The 22959-nt window shown below is 37.7% G+C and overlaps 3 protein-coding genes across 4 annotated transcripts; 1 reads left to right on the top strand and 2 right to left on the bottom strand.

The window, feature by feature from the left end:
* On the bottom strand, nt 1–2563 carry LOC148909229 (uncharacterized). The gene is made up of 3 exons (XM_089034558.1): nt 2319–2563; nt 1996–2235; nt 1–1907 (listed from the first exon to the last, which is right to left on the bottom strand). The coding sequence occupies exons 1-3, from the start codon at nt 2561–2563 to the stop codon at nt 1688–1690; spliced, it is 705 nt and encodes a 234-aa protein (XP_088890684.1). The 3' UTR covers nt 1–1687.
* A 594-nt stretch (nt 2564–3157) lies between these two features.
* On the top strand, nt 3158–3709 carry LOC148909228 (uncharacterized). The gene is made up of 2 exons (XM_089034559.1): nt 3158–3223; nt 3364–3709. Exons 1-2 carry the CDS (start codon nt 3168–3170, stop codon nt 3707–3709), a joined length of 402 nt encoding a protein of 133 aa, XP_088890685.1. The 5' UTR covers nt 3158–3167.
* Nucleotides 3707–22375, bottom strand: LOC116300628 (uncharacterized). 2 transcript variants are annotated; one of them, XM_089034539.1, is made up of 8 exons: nt 22012–22375; nt 21130–21424; nt 18691–18779; nt 16028–17151; nt 6836–9483; nt 5705–6009; nt 5332–5555; nt 3707–4915 (listed from the first exon to the last, which is right to left on the bottom strand). In XM_089034539.1, the coding sequence occupies exons 2-8, from the start codon at nt 21353–21355 to the stop codon at nt 4846–4848; spliced, it is 4686 nt and encodes a 1561-aa protein (XP_088890665.1). In that variant the 5' UTR covers nt 21356–21424; nt 22012–22375; the 3' UTR covers nt 3707–4845. The 2 variants fall into 2 exon arrangements, with proteins under 2 accessions (XP_088890665.1, XP_088890666.1); XM_089034540.1 differs by having other exon boundaries at nt 3707–4912; nt 22012–22372.
* Nucleotides 22376–22959: the final 584 nt, after the last annotated feature.

Raw genomic sequence — 22959 nt, 5'->3', positions numbered from 1 at the left:
TCACAAATATGCAGTGGCTTTCAGCTTCGTTACTCAGAATTAAAGAGACATAAGCTAGGTCGCTCTCTAGTGGTCATTAGGGACCTTAAGCTGCAGGACGGCAACGACGACGACGACGGCAAACATACAATAGCACTAATTGCGCTATTCAATAGATACTCGTTGGAATGTACGAAATACTGTGCATCATTGCCGTCTTATGCTGAAAGTAAGACGTGAAATGTCCTATCTTTACGTACTAAAGAGAACGGCTACGCCAAAAGGTTATCTTTGCTGATTTTCGTTATAAGTAAAGCGCTCCCAAAAGACGACATTTCAGTCTAAAACGGGGATGTTTATTGAGTAATATACTAGGTAAACACGAAATAATAATACAATAGAAGGTTGAAGCGCTTCAATTGCGCCGAAGTTGTCGCCCACGTTGCCGTCCTGCAGCTTAAGGTCCCTATTCAATATGTGATGGCAACTTATAAGTACAAGTGAACCAAAAACGAATCTTTTATAATACAAGCTTTGCACCATCACGTGATGGCAGCCATGACAGTAGGCACAACAGACAGAGTCTATTCCCTCTGGGAAACTGAATTCTTTCTAATGTAAATCAGATTCAATTGTTCCTGCCCCCTGTCATGGCTGCCATCATGTGATGGTGCAAAGCCTCTATAGTAACACTGTGAACTTATTATTAAAGCTTTCAAGCTTTAATAACCAGCCACACCCCAATCCCATATTGTAATGCGGTTGTTATCCTCAATAGTGTCCCGGTACAGTTCTATATTTCAAAAATAAAGACCTGTCCCGGCGACATTCAAATCAAACCAATATAAAATCCAAATAGACATTTCCGATTTAGCGGCATATGAGCGGAATAGGCATATACTAGCGGAATAAGCATAAACCAGCGGAATAAGGCTAGAATCATCGTTATGACCAGAAAATTCAATAAAATAATGAAACAGCTTTCAGTAGACCTGTTTTATTTAACTTAAGGTATTGCACAATTAATATCGTTAACACTACCTGTTTTATTAGCGTAACTGACGAGCAGTGTGCTCGAGAATAAGATCTCGTCCCGTTGAAACGCATTTATATAAAAAAGTTGCGTTTATAATATACTAATGTAAATGCTCGCCCTTAAATTTATAAAAGGACTAAGAATGCTAGCATATAATGTAGAATACCACGACGGTTATTTTCGAGAAGTTTTTCTTCTGCATGGACACGTACGTATCGCTAACATATAGTTGAAATGTGGATGCCTACTGAGATTGCTCACTGCCTGTAAACACTTACTTTCCAACTCTGTACCCTCTCCTTTGCGGGGGAAAACAGGATTTTATTCAAGTTCTCTGTTAGTTCTTCTACAGTGGAAAAGGCTGTGCACATAACCAATGCGTTGAAATTCAGAACAAAACAAGATATTTGAGAGATTCAGTAAACATCTCGTGTTTTCGACAAACATTTGTGCTACGCAAACGAAAAAAAAGTAAAAAAAAAGTTGAAAAGCTTTTCAAGAAGCAATAGATAAATAATGAAATAACCTTTGTCTTTGCTGAGAAGGTTTCTAAAAGGTACTAGTTAAATTACAGGGAAAGAACAAAAACGTACTTATGCCGGCCAGAAAAAACGTGATGCTTAATGTCTATTTATTAATAACGTGAACAGAACTCATAAAGCCTATAAGGTGCTAGTCTTCATCTGACGAAAAATCTGTCACGTCAAGACCATGGACTGCCCTCCAGCTTTTTAATGCTTTCTGGTGCTCTCGTGCAGCACTTTGGGCCGCATCAAGAACGGCGGGGATTGCTTCGAGTAAGCTGTCCAGTTTTTTCTCTCTGGTGACCTGGGAGTTCCTAGATGACTTCAGCTTTTCACTTGACTTTGAGCTTTCATTGAGAGGTCTTTTCCTTAAAGGATAATAGCAAAATTAACGAGGTTTTATTATAAAATAGGTATGAGAAACGTTCAAAGTAATTCTGTCTGCTTATAAATTACCTGTCTTCCATCCTCTCGCTTTCTCTTGTTTTTTTTTTGATTCGTGTAAGGATGTCAGCAGGGTCGTCATTTGGTTCGTTCTTTTCTGCATGTAACACATACTTTGTTTCGCGGTCATTGATAGCTCTGCAAATGTCTTCAACTTCTTCAGTATCTTTATTACAAGTTTCTTCCACACTGGATGCGGACGAGTATTCTTCATCAATTATTTTATTTGACGTACTTGCTTCACTGGCATTCCTACCAGGAAATAAAAGAATCATCGCACTCCATATAATACCGTTATTGAGAGTCCTTTCTTCTTTGGTCAACAGCATTCTTACCTTGAAGGAAGAGCGTTGTTAAGCAGTTTAGTAGCTCTCTTCCTTAATCGCTCCTGCAACACTTTGTTGGAATTTCCTTCTGCCAAATACTGATCACCTGCTTCTCCCAAAACCTCAACATGCCTTCTCATAAAACTCAAAACGCTTTTCCACTCTCTTCCACATGTTTGCACAGCTTGAAGAAGAAGAGTATCTTCGACTTGAGTGTAGTTTTTTCTTGGTTTTCTTTGCTTGTTGTTGCCCATCGCGCCTTTCTCACAGGATTAAGAAAAGTGAAAAGAGCCCTAAAATTTGCATACATAGGCACGTGCACACGTGCACTGGTCGTAATGTTTTTTTTAAATATTTTTGTTTGGTTTCGTGATTGCGAACGAAAAAGTTGCATATATGTTTAATACACTACCTGTTTGCGTCAGTCAGCAATGGATGTCCCACCTTTCCCAATGTTTATTGTAGTAACCCTGCTGTCTATCTTTGCAGCTATAAAACTGAGTCTTCAAAGACCACAACGTTTGGTCCCTTTATTTCCTATGCATGTAATAGGGAACCTGCTCATCACACTCATTGCGCTTGTCTCTACGGCACCAACGGGAGCTAATCTCCTAGCCCGACTTTTTGGCAATCAGCTGCTTAACCATCGTAACAGTGGCAGAGTTGTTTATTGTTTAGCACGAAGACATCCACACATCTTTTGGTACATGACCGGGGAAACACTAGAATCCTTTGATGCTATCGTACGAAGAATTGGTATAGAAGTTACCAGTCCAAGACACACACCTCGGGTGCCAACTACAGGTAGAAGAAGAGTTTGTAATCTTGACTTATAGAGGTGACAAAAAGTACCATTTTATGAGTACACAACTAATTGTTGACGCAGATGGTTTGGTAGTACTCCTTGTAGCTGGGTACGTTTGCTATATAGTAGCGTTGTCATGTTGTGCTTAAGTATTTCGATCTAGCTGCTATTTTACTGCATATATAAACAAACACAAACATAAGCAAAATTTAGTACTACACGTATTCATAGTAAACAAACGTGTTGCAGATTTCCGGGGCATATGAACGATGCGGAGTCATACAGACGACTTCCTGCTATAGGCCATGGAAGAAGAAGGAATCTACCACGACGAGCAAGGCTGCTAGTTGATGGGGGATACGCTAACGCCCCACCTCTTATCCCTCCAAGTCGTATTGCTTACAACAGACGACAACAGAATGCCAACAGAGCGCTAAGGTCGCTTCGTATCCGCGTAGAGCACGCCATTGGATTCCTGAAAATGTACTCAGCGACCTCGGATATTTTTCGACACATGAGGCCATTTCAACCCTTTGTAATAGCAACTTGTGGTGCTCTTGCTAATAGAAGGAAAAGAATTCTAAAAACACTGTAATGTTATATATGTTCTTTTTGATATACTTTTCGAAAAAGTAAAACAAACTGGCGTAACACATGTTTATATTAGTGAGAGCAGAAAAATTCCTAGCTTAATACTGTAAACAAATCTCAAGATATGTTGATACTACTAGCCCTTACTAGTCAGTTGTGACTGTTTTGGTACGTTGAATACAACAGGTGTATAATAAAGTTCATAAGTATATGACGTTTGGGACATTAGTTCTTCGTAGTAAGAGGATTGACTATTAAGGACCATAGTAGTAAGACGAAGGAGTAACGTCAGTAACAATAGTTACAAACTTTCTTACGCAGTTGTTATTTACTTAATAATACATTGTACTAGCTGAGAAAACAGTAAGATAAGGAGTTTTGAAAATTCTATTGGTTAATTCTGGAATAAAATGATGATAGCTCTTTTTAATTTATGCTATTCCGGTCGGATTATAGAATGTGGAATATACTTTCCCTATGCCGCTAAATCGGAAATGTCTAATCCAGTTTTTCCTAAATCACGGATCTGTGCAATTATCAACAATGGCATCACGTTGGGGCTGGTTATCAAACAAATGAACAATTCTTATGAGAAAGACCCATAAAACATTATTACTTTATATAATGAACTTTGTTTTTAAACTCAATCTATCCAACTAGATAAAGCCGTGCGGTTTTCGATTTCATTGAATTATAGATACAAGAAAGCAATCTGCGGCTGGCCAAGGCGCCCTATAATCCAGAGAAAGACGCTTTGCGTGCGTTATTTTCGAATATACTTCTAGTGTGAAATGGCCAAAACTATACTTTTTAGATTAAATGACTGGCTCTGAATTTTTGTAAAATCCACTTTAAAGGCATGCACGTTATGACTAAAATGCACATATTTTAATATAACTGTTCTCGCTGTTGCCGTTGATTGTAAGAAGTGGATGTGCTAACCAGTTGCTTTAGAGGAACAAGACAGGCCCAGGATATTTGACAAAGACTATCACTCACATAACATATATATATACAAACTACATGTGCAAACGTTTTTCACTCGTGTATGTGTATAAGGTGTTTTCCACTGATTTTGAAAAACATCCTTTGAAAGATACGATGATAATTTATAATTATGCTTGTTGGTCTTCGACTTTTTTACTCAATTCCCTTGGCCTTTAGCTGTTTCTTTACTCTGTCGAGGTAATCTGGATCTGGATAACCACTTCTATTCAAAGAAAGAAAATGGTTAGAGGTACAAGGAAGCTTTAGGGTAGCGGAGCTGTGGTTAAAACAATGACAAGAGTTAGTAGTCCTCATTAGGTCCTAATGTGTCCAGATAATTGGCAAGTTTAACTTTTTAATAAAAAATGTACATGGATGATTTAAGCATGAAAAGCAGTGTATTTCCTCCATTGAAGGCTGAAAACTGACATTAATGACATTCATACAGCTGGTCAGGAGAGAGCTCACTAAAAACATAGCTTCACTTGAATGGTTTCCAGGAACTTTTCAAAGCCAATAGTAAATAGCTAGGGGAGGAATTCGAGGGATCCAAGTAAGGCACTCTTGGACCTACCTCCATGATAAAACAACAACAACACATACATACAACAAACAACAAATAAACTACTTGATACTCACACTTTGGGTCCACCATTGACATTAGTCTTGTGTTCTATGTCCTCGTTGAATATGATTTGATTATCCTTGTCATTGATCGTAGATTTACCCACAGTGAAGAGAATACTAGCATCAAATGCATTCTTGAGAAGATCTAACACTTCCCTGCCTTCTTCGTTATCTGGAAGAAATGTCCTCCTAGAAAGTTTGTCGTAAGGAGTGCCAGGGTTCGGATGAAAGAGGCCCTGATTGAGAAAGTTAATAGTATCATATGTACAAGAAAGGAAAAAAAAAAAAAAAAAAAAAAGAGGAAAAGGAAAAGAAAGTGCACGAGGAAAAAGAAGAAAGCTTAAGTGGAAAATATTGTAATTGTAAACCCTTCAAGGATACCAACCTGTGTTCCCTCAGGAAATTCATAGTCGACATATATTGTAGCACAGCTCTCGTGACCCACCAAACCTTTTTCTATGATACCAGACTTCATTTGACCATTTGGAGGCTGTAGCGCAATTCTAGGGACAACTTCGTGGCAAGTTGGACAAACACTGTTACGGTCAGCGTTTTGAAGGTTGTCGAAGCAGTTTCTACAGACCGCGTGACCAGAATCACAAATCCTTAAAAATTGAGCTGCATCACGGGTACTGAAGCAAAATCCACATTCTTGATTTTTGTTTGATATGGCAGAAGTAGTTCCTTTTTCTAAAACATAAAATATATTAACTTAATTCACTCGTTTTCATGCATTTTGACAAAGCATGATTTCGGGTGTCACTCAACTCAGTCGAGACACATTTTTTTCACCATCATTATCTTAACAATGCTGAATTATAAAACTTCCCCCTCCCCCAATGAAAAAAAAGAACCCCCACACAAATGCAAATACGCAGAGACACTGACAGCCCGGGGGGAGGGGGGGGGGGTACTCCCATATATTTGCTATACGGGTATGTGCCGCCCTATAGGGTATGGTTTTTCGGCTTTTGGGTCTGGAGTAGGGTATCATATTTTGACATTTTGTCTGGGATAGGGTATCATTTTAGTCTGGGATAGTGTTAACGATTTGGTCATTTTTGTCTGGCGAATAGGCTACGCTTTCTGCCGGCACAAAAACAAAGACGTTAGTAAATATTGATTGCAATCTATTGGAAAACCGTTTTTTTCCGTCTTTTAGTCTTGGATAGGCTGTACAATTCTTAGTTTTAGTCTGGGGTAGGGTATGTAAAATCAAAAATTTAGGTCTGGGATAGGGTCAGGGTTTTGAGGTCCTGGCGGCACACCCCTACCCAAGTTGGGGTGGTAGTACCCCCCCCCCCCCCCCCCCCGGGACTGACAGGCAGAAAAAAAGTATACAAACACACACACAAAGGACAAACAAACGAACGAACGTACGAACTGAGGAACAAATAAACAAACAATCAAATTAACACAGAACAGAGCTAAACAAAACAAAATAGAAAAAAGCAATATGGTTCGCTGACTGGCATGCCATTATTTTATAGCTTTTTGTACCATTTTTGTTCATTACCTGAGATTTCTGCTTTTTTCATTGTATCTGCAGCAATTTTTCCCGTTGCTTTTGTATGTGAGTCTGATACGGGATTTACCTCGTAGAGTGTATTGCTCCCGATACTGGAGTTATCGAGGTCACCACCAGATGTCTGGGCGAGGTCACTTCCTTGCTCAATGACAGGGTTTGAAGACGAAGTATCAGAAAATCTATCTCTTTCTGGATGATTAAGAAGTTCGATGCTCTCACTTGACTCGTCGCTGCTTCCTGACGTCCTTTCAGGTCTTATTGAGCTGTCATGATCTACACTTGGCATATCCAACAACACAAAAGAATTCATAGAAGCTAACTCAGCACTAACATTAGAAACGTTATGATCTGTCGCTTCTGCAGACTCGGTTTTGCCTTCCTCTTTTGGTTCTTCATCAGAACTTTGACCATCACCATCACGCTTGACGATGGAATCTAAAGGACTCTTAGGATCGGTCGTTTCTGCAGAAACAGCTTTGCTTTTGTCTTTAGAGTCTTGGTCAGGACTTTGACTATGATGAACGCGTTCGAAGTTGGAATCCAAAGGTTTCTTAGAATCAGACGCTTCTGCAGAAACAGCTTTGTTTTTGTCTTTTGCGGTTTGGTCAGGAGTTTGACTTTCATCACCACGCTTAATGTCGTTAGAATTTAAAGGCTTATTAGGTTTAGTTGCTTCTACAGATCCAGCGCTGCTTTTCGGTTTTGTGTGATGATGAGAACTTTTTTCATCACCAATGCGCTCGTAATTGGAATCCATTGGTTTCTCAGGTTCAGTTGCTTTTACAGGCGCAGTACTGCTTTCGTCTTTTTTGTCTTGGTTATAACGTTTTTCATCACCACAACCATGTACCTTGGAATTCATATGTTTCTTAGGTTCAAATGCTTCTCCAGATGCAACATTGCTTTCATCTTTGGCGTCTTGAGAACTTTGACCAACACCTCCATGCCTGACTTTGGAATCCATTGGTTTATTAGCTTCAGTTGTTTCTGCAGATGCAGCATTGCCCTCTTCTTCCTCTTCAGCCTCGCTTTCTTTCTTTCTCTCGTCAGTCTCGTTTTTACCAACACGCTTATCCTCGTCATTTTCTTCCTTAGAATTGGTGTTGCTCTTAGACACATCAGACTCAGTTTTTCTTACTTCTTTGACTTCTTTTTTATCATCTTTCTCGCTTTTATGAGATGTCGAGTCCGACGTATCTTCGATCTCTTTTGCTATCTTGTTTCCTTGTTTCGTCGATCCTTCCCCGTTTTTTTCTATGCTCCCCTCGTCAACTTTGGCTTTCTTAGATGGGACTTCATCTGTTGTATCTTTAAACTCACTTTCTAGAGGCTTCTTTCTTGCATTTAAAATATCATCCTCCCTATAAGATGTCGTTGCTTCGCTTTTTTGACTAGCCGTTTTTGCCAACTTTAAGCCTTCTAGGCTTACATTTAGTCCAGGTGGGACCTTGAGATCACATTTTGATGAATCACTACCATCTTTGTAACTCATATCAGCAGTTGTGGAATCCTCTCTTACTGCATGCCCAGGCTTTGAAGCTGAAAAATTTGCAGCTAATTGTTGATGACTTAGAGCACCTCTCGCTCGTCCAGACGTCTTGAGGGGTTTACTTTCGTTGTCATGTAAGACAGCAGCTTGATTTTGGCACGAACTTCCTCTTCCATAGGATTTTGCATCGCTAACTTTTATTCCATTCCCGGGTAATTTGTTGTTGGTTTCAGAAAAACTTTTATCAAATGGAATTTCTTTCGGAATTCCTTCTCTCGCATCTTCAGATGGACCACATGACGACTCGATATTAGCAGGCATGGCGGTTACATCGTTTTTTTCTTTGCTTTCAACCGATTCATTTTGCATGTCATTTTTGGGATACGCTTTATTCTCGTTGTCGTCACTTTTCCTCTTCTCCACGACGACCTTCTCCTTCTCCTTCTCCTTCTCCTTCTCCTTCTCCTTCTCCTTCTCCTTCTCCTTCTCCTTCTCCTTCTCCTTCTCCTTCTCTCTCTCCGTCTCCTTCTCCTTCTCCTTCTCTTCTTCTCTTCCTTTCTCTTTTTTTCGCTGCCCCTTTTGTATTTCCGTGTCGTTTTGTTTTTTGCCTTGAGGCCCATATTTGTTTCTTGGAAGCTGTTCTCCCTTAGCCGTCTTGCCTTGACTAGTTCTGTTTGTTTTTTGTTCGAAACCATAGAAGAAGTTTGAGTCTTCACTATTCGCTGTCTCATTCCTTCTTTCCTCCTTCATTCTTCGAGCCGCAGCATCTGCCATCTTTTCGCGCTTAACTTCTTCAAAGTTATGCACTTGACCTCTTCTTTCTGTCGACCCCAACCTCTGCTGGTAGGTGTCCCTTTGGTATACTCTTTCTTTCTCTACTTCATAAGAGTTATTATTCGTATTTTTGCTGTAAGGTCTCATTTCGAGGTCTGCTTCATCACCTTTTATCAAACGGTAACGATTTTGAAACTCTTTTCGAAATGCTTCGTAAGTTGGAGTGTCTATGTTTACAAACCGGATGTCCTTCAGTTGGTTGTCACTTGATGCCTCAGTCGCGAAGCTCTCAGCGGCAGCAAACATAACTTCTGCGCAAACTTGTTTTGGTACGCCATATATACCAGAGCTTATTCCAGGTAGAGCAATGGAACTAGAAAAGCAATTATGTCGTAAATGTCATTAGTGGAAAAGGCAGTTTTACAAACTGTACTCTTAAATTCATTATTCATTATTCATTATACATGAAGACGTTTTGAATTGCAATAATCCAGTTAAAAATTATCACAACATAGGCATGCCCTTCGACAGATTCCAAAGAGTTAACTTTAGATAGATGAAATCAATGCAAAGATAGATAGATAGATAGATAGATAGATAGATAGATAGATAGATAGATAGATAGATAGATAGATAGATAGATAGATAGATAGATAGACAGACAGATAGATAGATAGATAGATAGATAGATAGATAGATAGATAGATAGATAGATAGATAGATAGATAGATAGATAGATAGATAGAATAGATAGATAGATAGATAGATAAATAGATAGATAGATAGATAGATAGATAGATAGATAGATAGATAGATAGATAGATAGATAGATAGATAGATAGATAGATAGATAGATAGATAGATAGATAGATAGATAGATAGATAGATAGATAGATAGATAGATAGATAGATAGATAGATAGTTAGATTCATGGGGCCCTAATGTAACTTGACACGCTCCCTTTTGTAACATTTGATCCCTTTTGTAACTCATTGCGGTTACAAAAGGGATCGCGATCCCTAATGTAACTTCAAGAGTTCCCTAATGTAACCTGATGTTCCCCAATGTAACCTGACACGTTCCCTAATGTAACCGGTGGTTCCCTTTTGTAACTCAAGGCGTTCCCTTATGTAACTCCACATTCGCCTTCAATTTTCTGTCATTTCTTTTTATTTATTTCATATAATAAAGGTGATATGGTAAATCGAGATGCTTTTTGAAGAGTATTACCATGGCTGTTCACCTTCTGAGAAAGGTTTTTGGGGGTAAAAATCGATTTTAAAAAGTGTACTAAAACCAGTTACTTCGATAGTTCCCTTATGTAACTTCATATTTGGCTTCAATTTTTTGTCATTCCTCTTTATTCTTTTTAAATAAACAGTGCAATATGGTGGATCAGAATGCTTAGAGAACACCATTATCGTACTGTTTTCTTTTTAGGAAATGTTTTTCCGGGATTAAAATCGATTTAAAAAATAATATTACAACCACTCGCTGTAATAGTTGCCTAATGTAACCTTTTACTAAGTCTTGTGTTGATATGATGTTCTTTCAAAATGATAACAAACATCTTACACTAATTGCCCATGCACAGAGTTTTGACTAAAAACTACAATATTTTTTATCGAAATAAATACAGCCACAAAGTAGTTTGGCCTCTATCGTACTTCTTAACTACGTTTTACATTATTTTAGAAGTCGTTATTAGTGCTGGTGATACCCACTGTTCAGTTGTGTTTTGTTTGCTTGACGTTTAATGGTATTCTTACACAGTGCAATGCAACGAACGATTGAAGTAGTGCAAGTAGCTTCAGCTATACTTATTATAGTTATGGCCTTTATGTTATTATCAAGATTTCAATGGCGTTTAAGTTGTTGACACACGGTGCAACATTGCACTCATCAGCAAGCAATAAATTTGAATCGGAGTGACATTGGAATAAAATCATGCAACATCACTTGTGTCAGCCTGCTATGTTAAGATATTTGGTCAGCAGTCATAAATTTGGTGCAAGCTGTTTCGCTTTAAATTTCAAAATGTTGCAGGTAATGTTGCAGACATGTTCACATGATGAAATTTGTAGAGCGCGATTCAACTTCAGATTTGTTGCATGCAACGTTGCGTGCAACAAGTTTGTGCTAGACACACGCTACGACAGTCCTGCACGCAACATTGCACGCAACATTGCAAGCAACAAATTTGAATCGGAGTGACACACATTGCAACAATATCATGCAACATCGCTTGTGTCAGCCTGCTATGCTAAGATATTTGGTCAGCAGTTATAAATTTGGTGCAAGCTGATTGGCTGGAAATTTCAAAATGTTGCAGACATGTTCACATGATGACATTTGTTGCGCACAATGTTGCAACAGCAGAGCGCGATTTAACTTCAGAATTGTTGCATGTAACATTGCGTGCAACAACATGGGGAAGACACGCTGCAGCAGTCCTGTTGCGTGCAATGTTGCATGCAATGTTGCACCGTGTGTCAGCACCTTGACTGCCTTGAGTTTGTAAAGTAAGGTTATTTAGTAAAATGTTTTAAAATTCAAAAATCACGACTATATAGCTCATCCTCCGTTTTCTTTCATATGAAAGCGATGAGCCTCTTACGTAAATGCGCAAATGCACTGATGAAACGATTTAAACGAATGCAATGATAAAAATGATAAACTAATGTTACTATTAGAAGTAGCTTTAATTTTTACAGATAAAAGATTACTAACATATGAAAGCAAAAACGTGCGAATAATGTATCTAAATGCTTACAGATAAAACAAGGGAGAAACGCCGTATTCCCAAAAACAAGACAACATTCTACACTCTTACCAACTACCTAACAAGTTGGTGATGCGCATATTAGAATTCTACATCAAAAAGTCTTACAAAAAAGTCTCGTAGAAGAAGCTATAATTTCGGTGTTTTTCGCCGATGTTCCCTTTTGTAACATTTTAATGTTGGAAATTAAAAATTCAAAACAAGCAAATTAGCGAAAGCGACTCAATTGTGTATTAGGATTCACCGAATTGATTCTATTCATGGCAAGAGATTAAGTTTCGCGAACAAAATGGAACCTGGAGAAAACTTTATTCCAACTTAACCCTAACTTTCCCATTTGTAACTTGAGCGGCATTTTACAGGGGTACATATAAAAAATCATAACTTCCTAGAATTATGTTATTTTAACCTCCACTTTTGGTGTAGTGTGCGGAAGAAACCTCTTATCAACTGGTATAAAATCCATTCCTATCCGCAATGTTTGTAAGAAGTTATCATTATCCGCTTGGAATGGTTAGATTTGCTCAAAACAGCTACTTTTCGGTTACGCAAATTTTGACAGCTTTGCCCAAGAAAATCCTTCTAACTCAAAAGCTACTCAATATTTTTGCATGGAATTTTGAGGACGTCTAGTACATTTATTCAAAATGTATGTGCTTGAATTTGGTGGGACTACATTAAAACGGTGGAAAGATATTGCAGTTTTTCATGAAGATGCACGTTTTTTGATCATTTTGAAATTTCTTCAAACCCTAGGACCTAGTGAAGTTCATACGAACTTACTTGAAATTGTCGTCCCGATTTCCTAATGAAACTTAAATACTGAGTGGATGTTTGGGGGCATCAGTAGACAGTGTTAAGCATGATCTAACCTGAATTCCTATCATATTGGATTTTTGATCGATTAAGAAACCGCAGAATCCACGACCATGTTCCCTAATGTAATATAGCTAGGTTTGTGAAGTTCGTAAAATTTGAAAACGAAAGCAATGAAAGAGTGACTCCTAGGGAGGAGAAACAGCATCAATATCTGTCAATCCACTGTATTTGGATTGAAATAGTACGTTTTTAAGAGTACGAAAAATGCTATCTATTATTAGGTTACACTAGGGCCATCCATGAATCTAAAGATAGATAGATAGATAGATAGATAGATAGATAGATAGATAGATAGATAGATAGATAGATAGATAGATAGATAGATAGATAGATAGATAGATAGATAGATAGATAGATAGATAGATAGATAGATAGATAGATAGATAGATAGATAGATAGATAGATAGATAGATAGTTAGATTCATGGGGCCCTAATGTAACTTGACGCGCTCCCTTTTGTAACATTTGATCCCTTTTGTAACTCATTGCGGTTACAAAAGGGATCACGATCCCTAATGTAACCTCACGAGTTCCCTAATGTAACTTGATGTTCCCCAATGTAACCTGACACGTTCCCTAATGTAACCGGAGGTTCCCTTTTGTAACTCAAGGCGTTCCCTTATGTAACTCCACATTGGCATTCAATTTTCTGTCATTTCTTTTTATTTATTTCAAATAAAAAAGGTGATATGGTAAATCGCAATGCTTTTTGAAGAGTATTATCATAGTTGTTCACTTTCTGAGAAAGTTTTTTTGGGATAAAAATCGATTTTAAAAAGTGTACTAAAACCAGTTACTTCGATAGTTCCCTTATGTAACTCCATATTTGCCTTCAATTTTTTGTCATTCCTCTTTATTCTTTTGAAATAAAAAGTGCAATATGGTGGATCGGAATGCTTAGAGAACACCATTAGCTTACTGTTTTCTTTTTAGGAAATGTTTTTCCGGGATTAAAATCGATTTTAAAAAGAGTATTACGACCACTTGCAGTAATAGTTGCCTAATGTAACCTTTTACTAAGTCTTGTGTTGTTATGATGTTCTTTGAAACTGATAACAAATATTTTACACCAATTGCCCATGCACAGAGTTTTGACTAAAAACTACAATATTTTTTATCGAAATAAATACAGCCACAAAGTAGTTTGGCCTCTATCGTACTTCTTAACTAAGTTTTACATTATTTTAGAAGTCGTTATTAGTGCTAGTGATACCCAGTGTTCGGTTGTGTTTTGTTTCCTTGACGTTTAATGGTATTTTTACACAGTGCAATGCAACAAACGATTGAAGTAGTGCAAGTAACTTCAGCTTTACTCATTATAGTTATGGCCTTTATGTTATCATCAAGATTTCAATGGCGTTTAAGTTGCTGACACACGGTGCAACATTGCGCGCAACATTGCAAGCAATAAATTTGAATCGGAGTGACATTGGAATAAAATCATGCAACATCGCTTGTGTCAGCCTGCTATGTTAAGTTTTTTGGTCCGCAGTCATAAATTTGGTGCAAGCTTTTTCGCTTTAAATTTCAAAATGCTGCAGGTAATGTTGCAGACATGTTCACATGATGAAATTTGTTGTGCGCAACGCTGCAAAAGTAGACTAGCGCGATTCAACTTCAGATTTGTTGCATGCAACGTTGCGTGCAACAAGTTTGTGGTAGACACACGCTACGACAGTCCTTTTGCATGTAATGCTGCATGCAATGTTTCACCGTGTGTCAGCACCTTAACTGCCTTGAGTTTGTAAAGCAAGGTTATTTAGCAAAATGTGTTAAGGTTCAAAACTCACGAAAGTGTCAAACATCCTTCGTTTTGTTAGTCATATAAAAGCTATGAGGCTCTTACGTAAATGCGCTAATGCAATAATGAAACCATTTAAACGAATGCAATGATGAAAATAATGAACTGATGTTACTATTAGAAGTAGCTTTAATTTTTTACAGATATAAAAGATTACTAACATATGAAAGGAAAAACGTGCGAATAATGTATCTAAATGCTTACAGATAAAACAAGGGAGAAACGCCGTATTCCCAAAAACAAGGCACCATTCTACACTCGTACCAACTATCTAACAAGTTGGTGATGCGTATATTCGATTTCTACATAACAAAAAAGTCCCGGAGAAGAAGCTATATTTTCGGTGTTTTTCGCCGATGTTCCCTTTTGTAACATTTTAATGTTGGAGATTAAAAATTCAAAACAAGCAATTTAGCGAAAGCAACTCAATTGTGTATTAGGATTCACCGAATTGACTCTATTCATGGCAAGAGATTAAGTTCCGCGAACAAAATGGAACCTGAAAAAAACTTTATTCCAACTTAACCCTAACTTTCCCATTTGTAACGTGAGCGTCATTTTACAGGGGTACATATAAAAAAATCATAACTTCCTAGAATTATGTTATTTTATCCTCCACTTTTGGTGTAGTGTGTGAAAGAAACCTCTTATCAACTGGTATAAAATCCATTCCTATCCGCAATGTTTGTAAGAAGTTATCATTATCCGCTTGGAATGGTTAGATTTGCTCAAAACAGCTACTTTTCGGTTTCGCACATTTTGACAACTTTGGCCAAGAAAATCCTTCTAACTCAAAAAATACTCAATATTTGTGCGTGAAATTTTGAGGACATCTAGTACAGTTATCTAGAATGTATGTGCTTGAATTTGGTGGCACTAAATTAAAACGGTGGAAAGATATTGCAGTTTTTCATGAAGATGCACGTTTTTTGATCATTTTGAAATTTCTTCAAACCCTAGGACCTAGTGAAGTTCATACGAACTTACTTGAAATTGTCGTCCCGATTTCCTAATGAAACTTAAATACTGAGTGGATGTTTGGGGGCATCAGTAGACAGTGTTAAGCATGATCTAACCTGAATTCCTATCATATTGGGTTTTTGATCGATTAAGAAACCGCAGAATCCACGACCATGTTCCCTAATGTAACATAGCTAGGTTTGTGAGGTTCGTAAAATTTGAAAACGAAAGCAATGAAAGAGTGACTCCTAGGGAGGAGAAACAGCATCAATATCTGTCAATCCACTCTATTTGTTTGAAATAGCACGTTTTTAAGAGTACGAAAAATGCTATCTATTATTAGGTTACACTAGGGACATCCATGAATCTAAAGATAGATAGATAGATAGATAGATAGATAGATAGATAGATAGATAGATAGATAGATGAAATTAATGCAAAGAGTTATAGCGATAAATTAAAGAATTAGAGTTAATGATCATTGTATATACTTACGATATTTTCTGTTGTTTTGCTAAGTTAAAACTGTTGATGCATGCATTAAAGATGAACTGTCGACTTCGTTCTTCACCATGAACTCTCCATTGTGGACCAACGGCATGGAAGATACGCTTGTAAGGAAGATTTCCTGGGCCAGTATGTGCAACCCGACCTACTGGAAAACGTCCATATGTCCTAACTAATGCATCTGATTCCTGTTGGATTTGTCGACCACCTTGCTTTACTATGGCCCCTGCAACACCCCCTCCATGATCGAGGCGCTCATTGGCTGCATTAACAATGACATCAACTTGTACTTTAGTGATGTCACCTTGATGGACAGACACCACTACTCCATTGTCTAATGATTTACTCAGAGGTAGCATGGCAGCTTGTGCATAGGCGTCAGGCATCGGCAGTTCACCATTACTTGATGCTTTATAGAGCTTTCTTCCTCTGCGTTTTCCAAATTTGCCTTGCAACTGCTGCATTACTTGTGCCACATTATTTTCTTTCCCAAATATATGAACATTTTTGTCGTCTTTTCTTTCAATGACCACAGCAAATTCTTCCATCAGTGCTTTTACAGTAGAATCTATATCTTCAATGCTCTTGCCAGCATCTAATGGAAAGTCCTTTTCTTGTAAATCTGGGAACTCTTTCTGGTAAAGTGTGATAAACTCTTCTTTACCTTGTTCAAATAACTGGGCATCTTTTCCATTGGGAAACAAATGTGCTTTATATGGTTCTCTCTTCCAGTCTATCTTCATTTTGAATTTTTTCTCAATTTCATTCACTTTTATTTGAAGAATTTGCATCAGTTTGGGTTCAACGTCCAAGACCAACGTCTTGAGAGCGTTTTCCTCATCATCCGAATCACTAAGGGGATGGTCATTGCGGTGAACATTCTGTAGATTGTCTGAATTCTCTGTTACAGGAGTAGCACGTTTAGCATATCTTGAAAAAAACAAGCATGACTTTTCTATTTGTTCTAACGTCCCTGATACCAAAAACCCCTCACACGTCTCGAGAAAATTCACGCCTGTTTCCTCTTGAGCTTTGACAAGAAGTTCATTAAGCTCTTTCAAGTCGACGGTAAAGCGCGATGGATCCAGTTTAGCGCTGACTAAAGAAAATACCTAAAACAGTTATACAAAAAAGCAGATAAATAATGATCACCTGGAATAAACTATCAAATAAATATATAAAAAACTAGATCGAATAAAATTATCAGAAAGAAAGGAGATAGGAAAGGAATTATAGACGTGCATATAAACAAAATAACATTGGTGTTCAAATTATATCTTCGTTTACTACAAGCAACTCAGGATCAATTGTTATTTTTGTCAATTTGATCTTTATATTGTGTTGTTATTCTTGTTAAACTTATCTTTATATTGTAGGCACCTCAATGGCACAGAAACATTGTGCTTTTTTTTGTTTTTGTTTTCTAGTTTACAATTTTTTACTTACAACAGTGGAGCAATCTCAAAATTAACATCCCTGTTCTTGTCAATTAGTAATCATAAGAAAATACATTCATGCATTAAAGCAATTCTTGCCCGTGGAATGGTCGAATCTGTAGCCAGTATGTCATTTGGTTTCAACAACGTTTTTTGAAGAAGGTGCATATATAACTATTTCTTGAATTGGTTAATTTTTGAAATTTAGATACAAGATATACAACTAGATTCGGGAATCAAAATCATTGGATAAGGGGGACAGTTGTTTGGGCACCCATTCAATACAAAAATACTCTTAAAATGATTAAGATGAAGTAGGGAATACTATTTACCCCCTATGCAAGAATCACAGACTACTGGATGGGATGCATGAAACTGTTGGGATGGATGGGATGATGAAATTGGTGGGATGGATGGGATGGATGGATGGATAGGTTGGATGGGATGGATGGGATGGTTGGGATTGATGGGATGGATGGGATGGTTGGGATGGATGGGATGGATGTGATGGATGTGATGGATGGGATGGATGGATGGGATGGATGGGATGGATAGGATGGGATGGATGTGATGGGATGGATGGATGGATGGATGGGATGATGAAATTGGTGGGATGGATGTGGATGGATGGATAGGATGGATGGGATGGATGGGATGGATGGGATAGTTAAGATGAATAGGATGGGATGGATGAGATGGATGGATGGATGAATGGGATGGATGGATGGGTTGGGATGGATGGATGGGATGGATGGATGGATGGATGGGATGGGATGGATGGTATGGATGGGATGGATGGGATGGATGGGTTGGGATGGGATAGGTGGATGGATGGATGGATGGATAGATGGATGGGATGGATGAGATGGATGGATGGATGGATGGATGGATGGATGGATGGATGGATGGATGGGATGGATGGATGGATGGATGGATGGATGGGATGGATGGATGGATTGATAGGCGGGTGGGTGATGGATGGATGGATAAATAAATAGGTGCATGGATTTATTGGTGGCATGGGCAGATTAGTGCGTTTTTAGTGAGCATGGTGAGCAAATAAAGCACTATCAGTTATGGGTAATTAATGAAAGGAAATAAGGAATGGCATTTTTAAAGTTAATGGGAAAACCTCTTTCCAAATAAACCATCTCCGTCTTCGAAGGTAACATTGCCAATCAATGTAACCTTTTTATGTTATGTATTTCTGTTTACCTCCATGTCATCTGTAAATTTAAAGCATGGCTCCAGCTGAAGCAAGGTACCATCCAATGTTTGTTTCCTTTCCAGTACACGATTTGCCACTAAAAATAAAAATGTAAATATATTTATTATAATTAATAATGGTTTATGACATTTTTGTTTTTTCAACAGTTTAAAAACCGAGTTTATTAATATACAACACAAATCAAAAATAGTGTGTGTGTGTGAGGTCAGTGGCAGCAGACTTAGTACAGGAGCACATCTCAAAAACACCATGTACATGCCAAAATCTGCTTACAGTACTGCTTCTCAATCACACAAGTAAAATCGTATGATCTTCTGTTGCCATGAAGTAGGTTTTGGTGGATGTCAATCAATGCATTTCTATGACATTTCATAAGCACATTGCCCTTGAAATCTTTGTGTTTTCCAGCAATATATGTCAATATATTAACAATTTCAATTGTGTGTGATTGAAAAACTGTAATGATCATTGTAGAATTCAGCTTTAAAATAAAACAATGTGAAACTGACTTTTTAATTATAAATCATATAATTCAAGTTTTTTTATATATATTTTTAAACTGTTGATATTTTATCTATTTTTTCTCTTTAAAACTCAGTAGTAGCTACCAAAAAAGCCCGGGGGGGGGGGGGGTACTTCCTTTGTTCAGGTGGTAGGGGTGTTCGGCTGTCGATTTTTAAAATGGCCACTAAAAGGTACGCATCAATTGAAAAGACTCTTAAAACCAACCTCATTTCAAACCCTAAAAGGTAGCATGGATAATGAGCATAATGAAAGTTTTTGAAGAGCTTTCTTGTTCGCAATATTTCTAAATTACTTAAATGACCCACAGCAATCAAAATTTTCTTGGATGGCTAATTTGAAAATTAAGGAAAAATTGACACAAATTCCAAGCTTTTTATGTAATTTTATGTTTAATTAGTCTCACATGCAGCATAATTCTGAGAAGAGTTCATTCATTTATGGGGAGTCAGGATGGCGTGGTGGTAAAACACTCGCCTCTCACGTCTAAGGTCCAGGGTTCAAATCCCAGTCACCCCCCTTTCTGACTCCGAGCGGTTTTTCCAGTCCTCCGGTTTTTCCTCCCTCCTCTCAAATCAACCCTAACTAATTCAAGCTGGTTAGAACTGTGCTCGGGGGTCATACATGGACTGTATAGCGGCTGCCAAAGGCACCTTCACATGCTTTCAGTTTGACCCCGTTAAGCTGTGCCTGACTACTGTACTTGGGGTGGTGATAAGCGATGAGAAGTTTTTTTCAATTAAAACAAATCTTATTCTTGTCCTAATACAGAAGAATTGATATGCTATAGTAAAACAAATCAAATCTAAACTTAAAATAGTTGTTGCTAAAGAAATTAACACTGTCAAATATATTGTACTTTAATACAGTGCAATCAAACTCCAACAGCTGATTGATGTAAACGTAAAAAAATTATAGCACTTTTAAAAAATGGAAGTTCGAATATATGTCTTTATGAACAAAATAAAATATAAAATTAAAAAAAAGGAAAAAATAGCAAAAATAAATTCTTAGATCATTATGCAATTTTATGTAAAGCACTGCTGAGTGCAGCTTAATTTGATAACTATAGAATATGGCAGACTCATTAAGTCTGTGCATAAGTGACTAAAAATTAGTGGATACTTAGAAATGGGGTCTGAGACTAAAGCTGTCCATCCCCCTCCCCCCTTGTAGAAAAATGTAGCAAAGGCACTAGACTTTTTAGGGTGGGGGTGAGAAGTGGGTTGAGTAGGGTGATGGGACATGGGGAAATAATTCTAAGTTAATGAAAACATCAAGCATTCCTTATTTGGTTCTTATTTATAATAAACCCTTATTGATTGGGATTTTAGCGGAATTGAGCTATTATCCTGTCCGGAGACGAGTCCCCTGCATCAGTAAAAATGATTTTTTTCTAAATTCCTTTTAGATCAAGGATTGTCTTTGTGCCTGATTGACTTTAACTCCCACTTCTTCTCTTCCACTCCCCTAGTTCTTTCAATTTCTCCTTCTGCGATTCCAAGTACGCTAGATATATAGTATCCTGCCAGGAGAGGTCTTTTTCTGTCTTTCTTTTTGGTTGTAGTGTTACATAGAGCACTGTCCCGAAGAACCGCCCCAAACAACTTCCATGGAAATTCAACACATTAAAATACAATAGCTTTTTTTTCTATTAACTATGGTGAACTCGTTTTATTTATTTCTTCAAATATCGAGTTATCGCAAATGTTTCAATAAGAGTAAGCTTTCATAGTTTCTTCCATTCTGAGCTTATATCGAAAGCGAAAGCTAGCGTATTCAGGCGGAAGTGCACATTTTTTCGCTTAATTCTGAGAAGTCGAATTCTAAGCTCGATGTTTTAAGGGTTTTGAATTATATTTCTTAAAATTCAGAATTCGCAAGACATTCATTCCTCTACCAACCTTCTTCTTCATCGAAGATCACAACAGCTTTGCCATCTTCCAACATCTTGGCGTCTTCGACTTCTCCTCCGCCATTGCTTTCCTTTTGGAAATGAATGATGAAATTTTCTTCTTTTGTCCCCGGTGGAACATTTGTAATAAGCACACTTTTCTTTCGCTGGGTTTCATCTAGACCTGTGTCTGGTTCTCCAGCAAAAGGAATATCAGGACTTTTACGGCTCGCCATTGCGCCCAGCTTCCCCGAAAATGCGAGTAAAGCGCTTCAAGTCATTCCTGGAAATCAGAACCGCAAGGACTGGAGAGAGAAAATGAACGTGACATCGCGATGACATCGCGTGACATACAGAAAGGGGAAACCCCATTACGTAATGTCATACATATTTATGTGGGGAGTATTTTGGATGGCAAAAAATAACCTAATTTGATACTTGAAATTTCCCTCGCATTATCAAAATTAAAAGGAAAGCAGAAAAAAATAGAAAGCGACAAAAAGTGGTTCAATTTTACCGCTTGTCATGATAAATGTGAACAAAAAAAAAAACAACAAACAAGCAAACTTATTACAGTTTTGATGCAGAGCTTTACTCATATATCTTTCTATTGTCTTTCCTTCGCAATATTTGCCTTCTGTTTTCGCTTATCTTTACTTTATCATTTTTACAAACTCTATGGAATTGCTATGATCTCTGAGATATATATTATAGGTTATTTTTAACACATATTGTTTCAGATAATGTTACCTATGGCGTTCCAATCCCGCCAAAATTCAATGTTGACATGAAACATTCAACTTCATGCATCAACATTCAAGTGTATATGATACAACTTCGAAGTTCAGTTTTCAACCTTAAAAAACTTGGGATTGAATATTCAATGCCATACCTCAACATTGGAGTTTACATGCTCCAACATCGAACTTCACAAACAGGAACTTTCAACTTCATTAAACTTGAGATCGAACAGGCTCGAACATCCAACTTCATTTAACAACTTGGAATTTGTAAACTCTAACTAACAACTTTCAGGCTCAAACGTTTGAACCCAAATTTTTGAATTCATTTTTAAAATTTGATAGTGTAGATTGTACGTTTTGGATGGACGTTATATATTGCATGTTGCAATCGGATCAGTAGGAAGTTGAGTACTCAAACACGTACCAACTCCGCCAAAAAGTATCATATGTCAATGTGACGTTATTGACGAAGGCTTGTGGGAACATCGTAATACGAGCGCACACTTCACTGAGGATTGAAACACGATACCTTCCTTCGCTCAGAATATTATCGGGTACGTCAAGTGAGACTAGCATTCTATCCCGGGGAATAGGGGGGGAGGGGGGGGGGGTACTCCGCCAGAATTTGGGTATGGGTGTTCCGCTGGGATTCTGAAAGGGGTACCCTGTTTATGACAAAAAAAATCGTATTCGTAGACCCTGTTTATGTCTGAGTTCCTGTTTCAATTATCATGTCATTTCGCGTATCCTTTTTTTACGACCATGGTAACCAGTTTCAGTCAATACGAAAGTAGAAACCCTGAATATGACAGGAAACTTAGGAAGAATTTGGACCTTGAGTGAAATTGCATACCCTGTTTATGACAAGAAGCTCGAAAAACCATACCTTGTTCAGCGGATCATCCCCGTATAGTTCATATATGGGAGTAACCCCCCCCCCCCCCCCCCCCCCGGGCATTCTATTAATGTAGTCGACTCTTAATCTCAATAAATCAATATCCACTACATCCTGGAGCTCATTGATAGCATCAATTACACTTCGCAACGAAAGCTGCGCCATTTTGAATTACAAATTCGAATAAAATTTACACAACTAC

The sequence above is a fragment of the Actinia tenebrosa genome, unplaced genomic scaffold (assembly GCF_029948245.1).
Source record: "Actinia tenebrosa isolate PJP-AT-01 unplaced genomic scaffold, QUT_ActTen_1.0 PGA_scaffold2__45_contigs__length_23673736, whole genome shotgun sequence".
NCBI lineage: Eukaryota > Metazoa > Cnidaria > Anthozoa > Actiniaria > Actiniidae > Actinia > Actinia tenebrosa.
Note: the sequence above shows the minus strand (reverse complement) of the source record. Positions and strands in the feature narration are given on the sequence as shown.

Excerpts from the sequence above, each read along its gene's own strand:
- LOC148909228 (XM_089034559.1), top strand. The coding sequence starts at position 3,168 with ATGAGTACACAACTAATTGTTGACGCAGATGGTTTGGTAGTACTCCTT. Across the intron at positions 3,224-3,363 it reads GTAGTACTCCTTGTAGCTGG|ATTTCCGGGGCATATGAACG; the intron begins GTACGTTTGCTA and ends AACGTGTTGCAG.
- LOC116300628 (XM_089034539.1), bottom strand. The coding sequence starts at position 21,355 with ATGGCGAGCCGTAAAAGTCCTGATATTCCTTTTGCTGGAGAACCAGAC. Across the intron at positions 18,780-21,129 it reads GATCTTCGATGAAGAAGAAG|TGGCAAATCGTGTACTGGAA; the intron begins GTTGGTAGAGGA and ends TTTTATTTTTAG. Across the intron at positions 4,916-5,331 it reads GTCAATGGTGGACCCAAAGT|AAGTGGTTATCCAGATCCAG; the intron begins GTGAGTATCAAG and ends TTCTTTGAATAG.
- LOC148909229 (XM_089034558.1), bottom strand. The coding sequence starts at position 2,563 with ATGGGCAACAACAAGCAAAGAAAACCAAGAAAAAACTACACTCAAGTC. Across the intron at positions 2,236-2,318 it reads AACAACGCTCTTCCTTCAAG|GAATGCCAGTGAAGCAAGTA; the intron begins GTAAGAATGCTG and ends ATTTCCTGGTAG. Across the intron at positions 1,908-1,995 it reads AGCGAGAGGATGGAAGACAG|GAAAAGACCTCTCAATGAAA; the intron begins GTAATTTATAAG and ends TTATCCTTTAAG.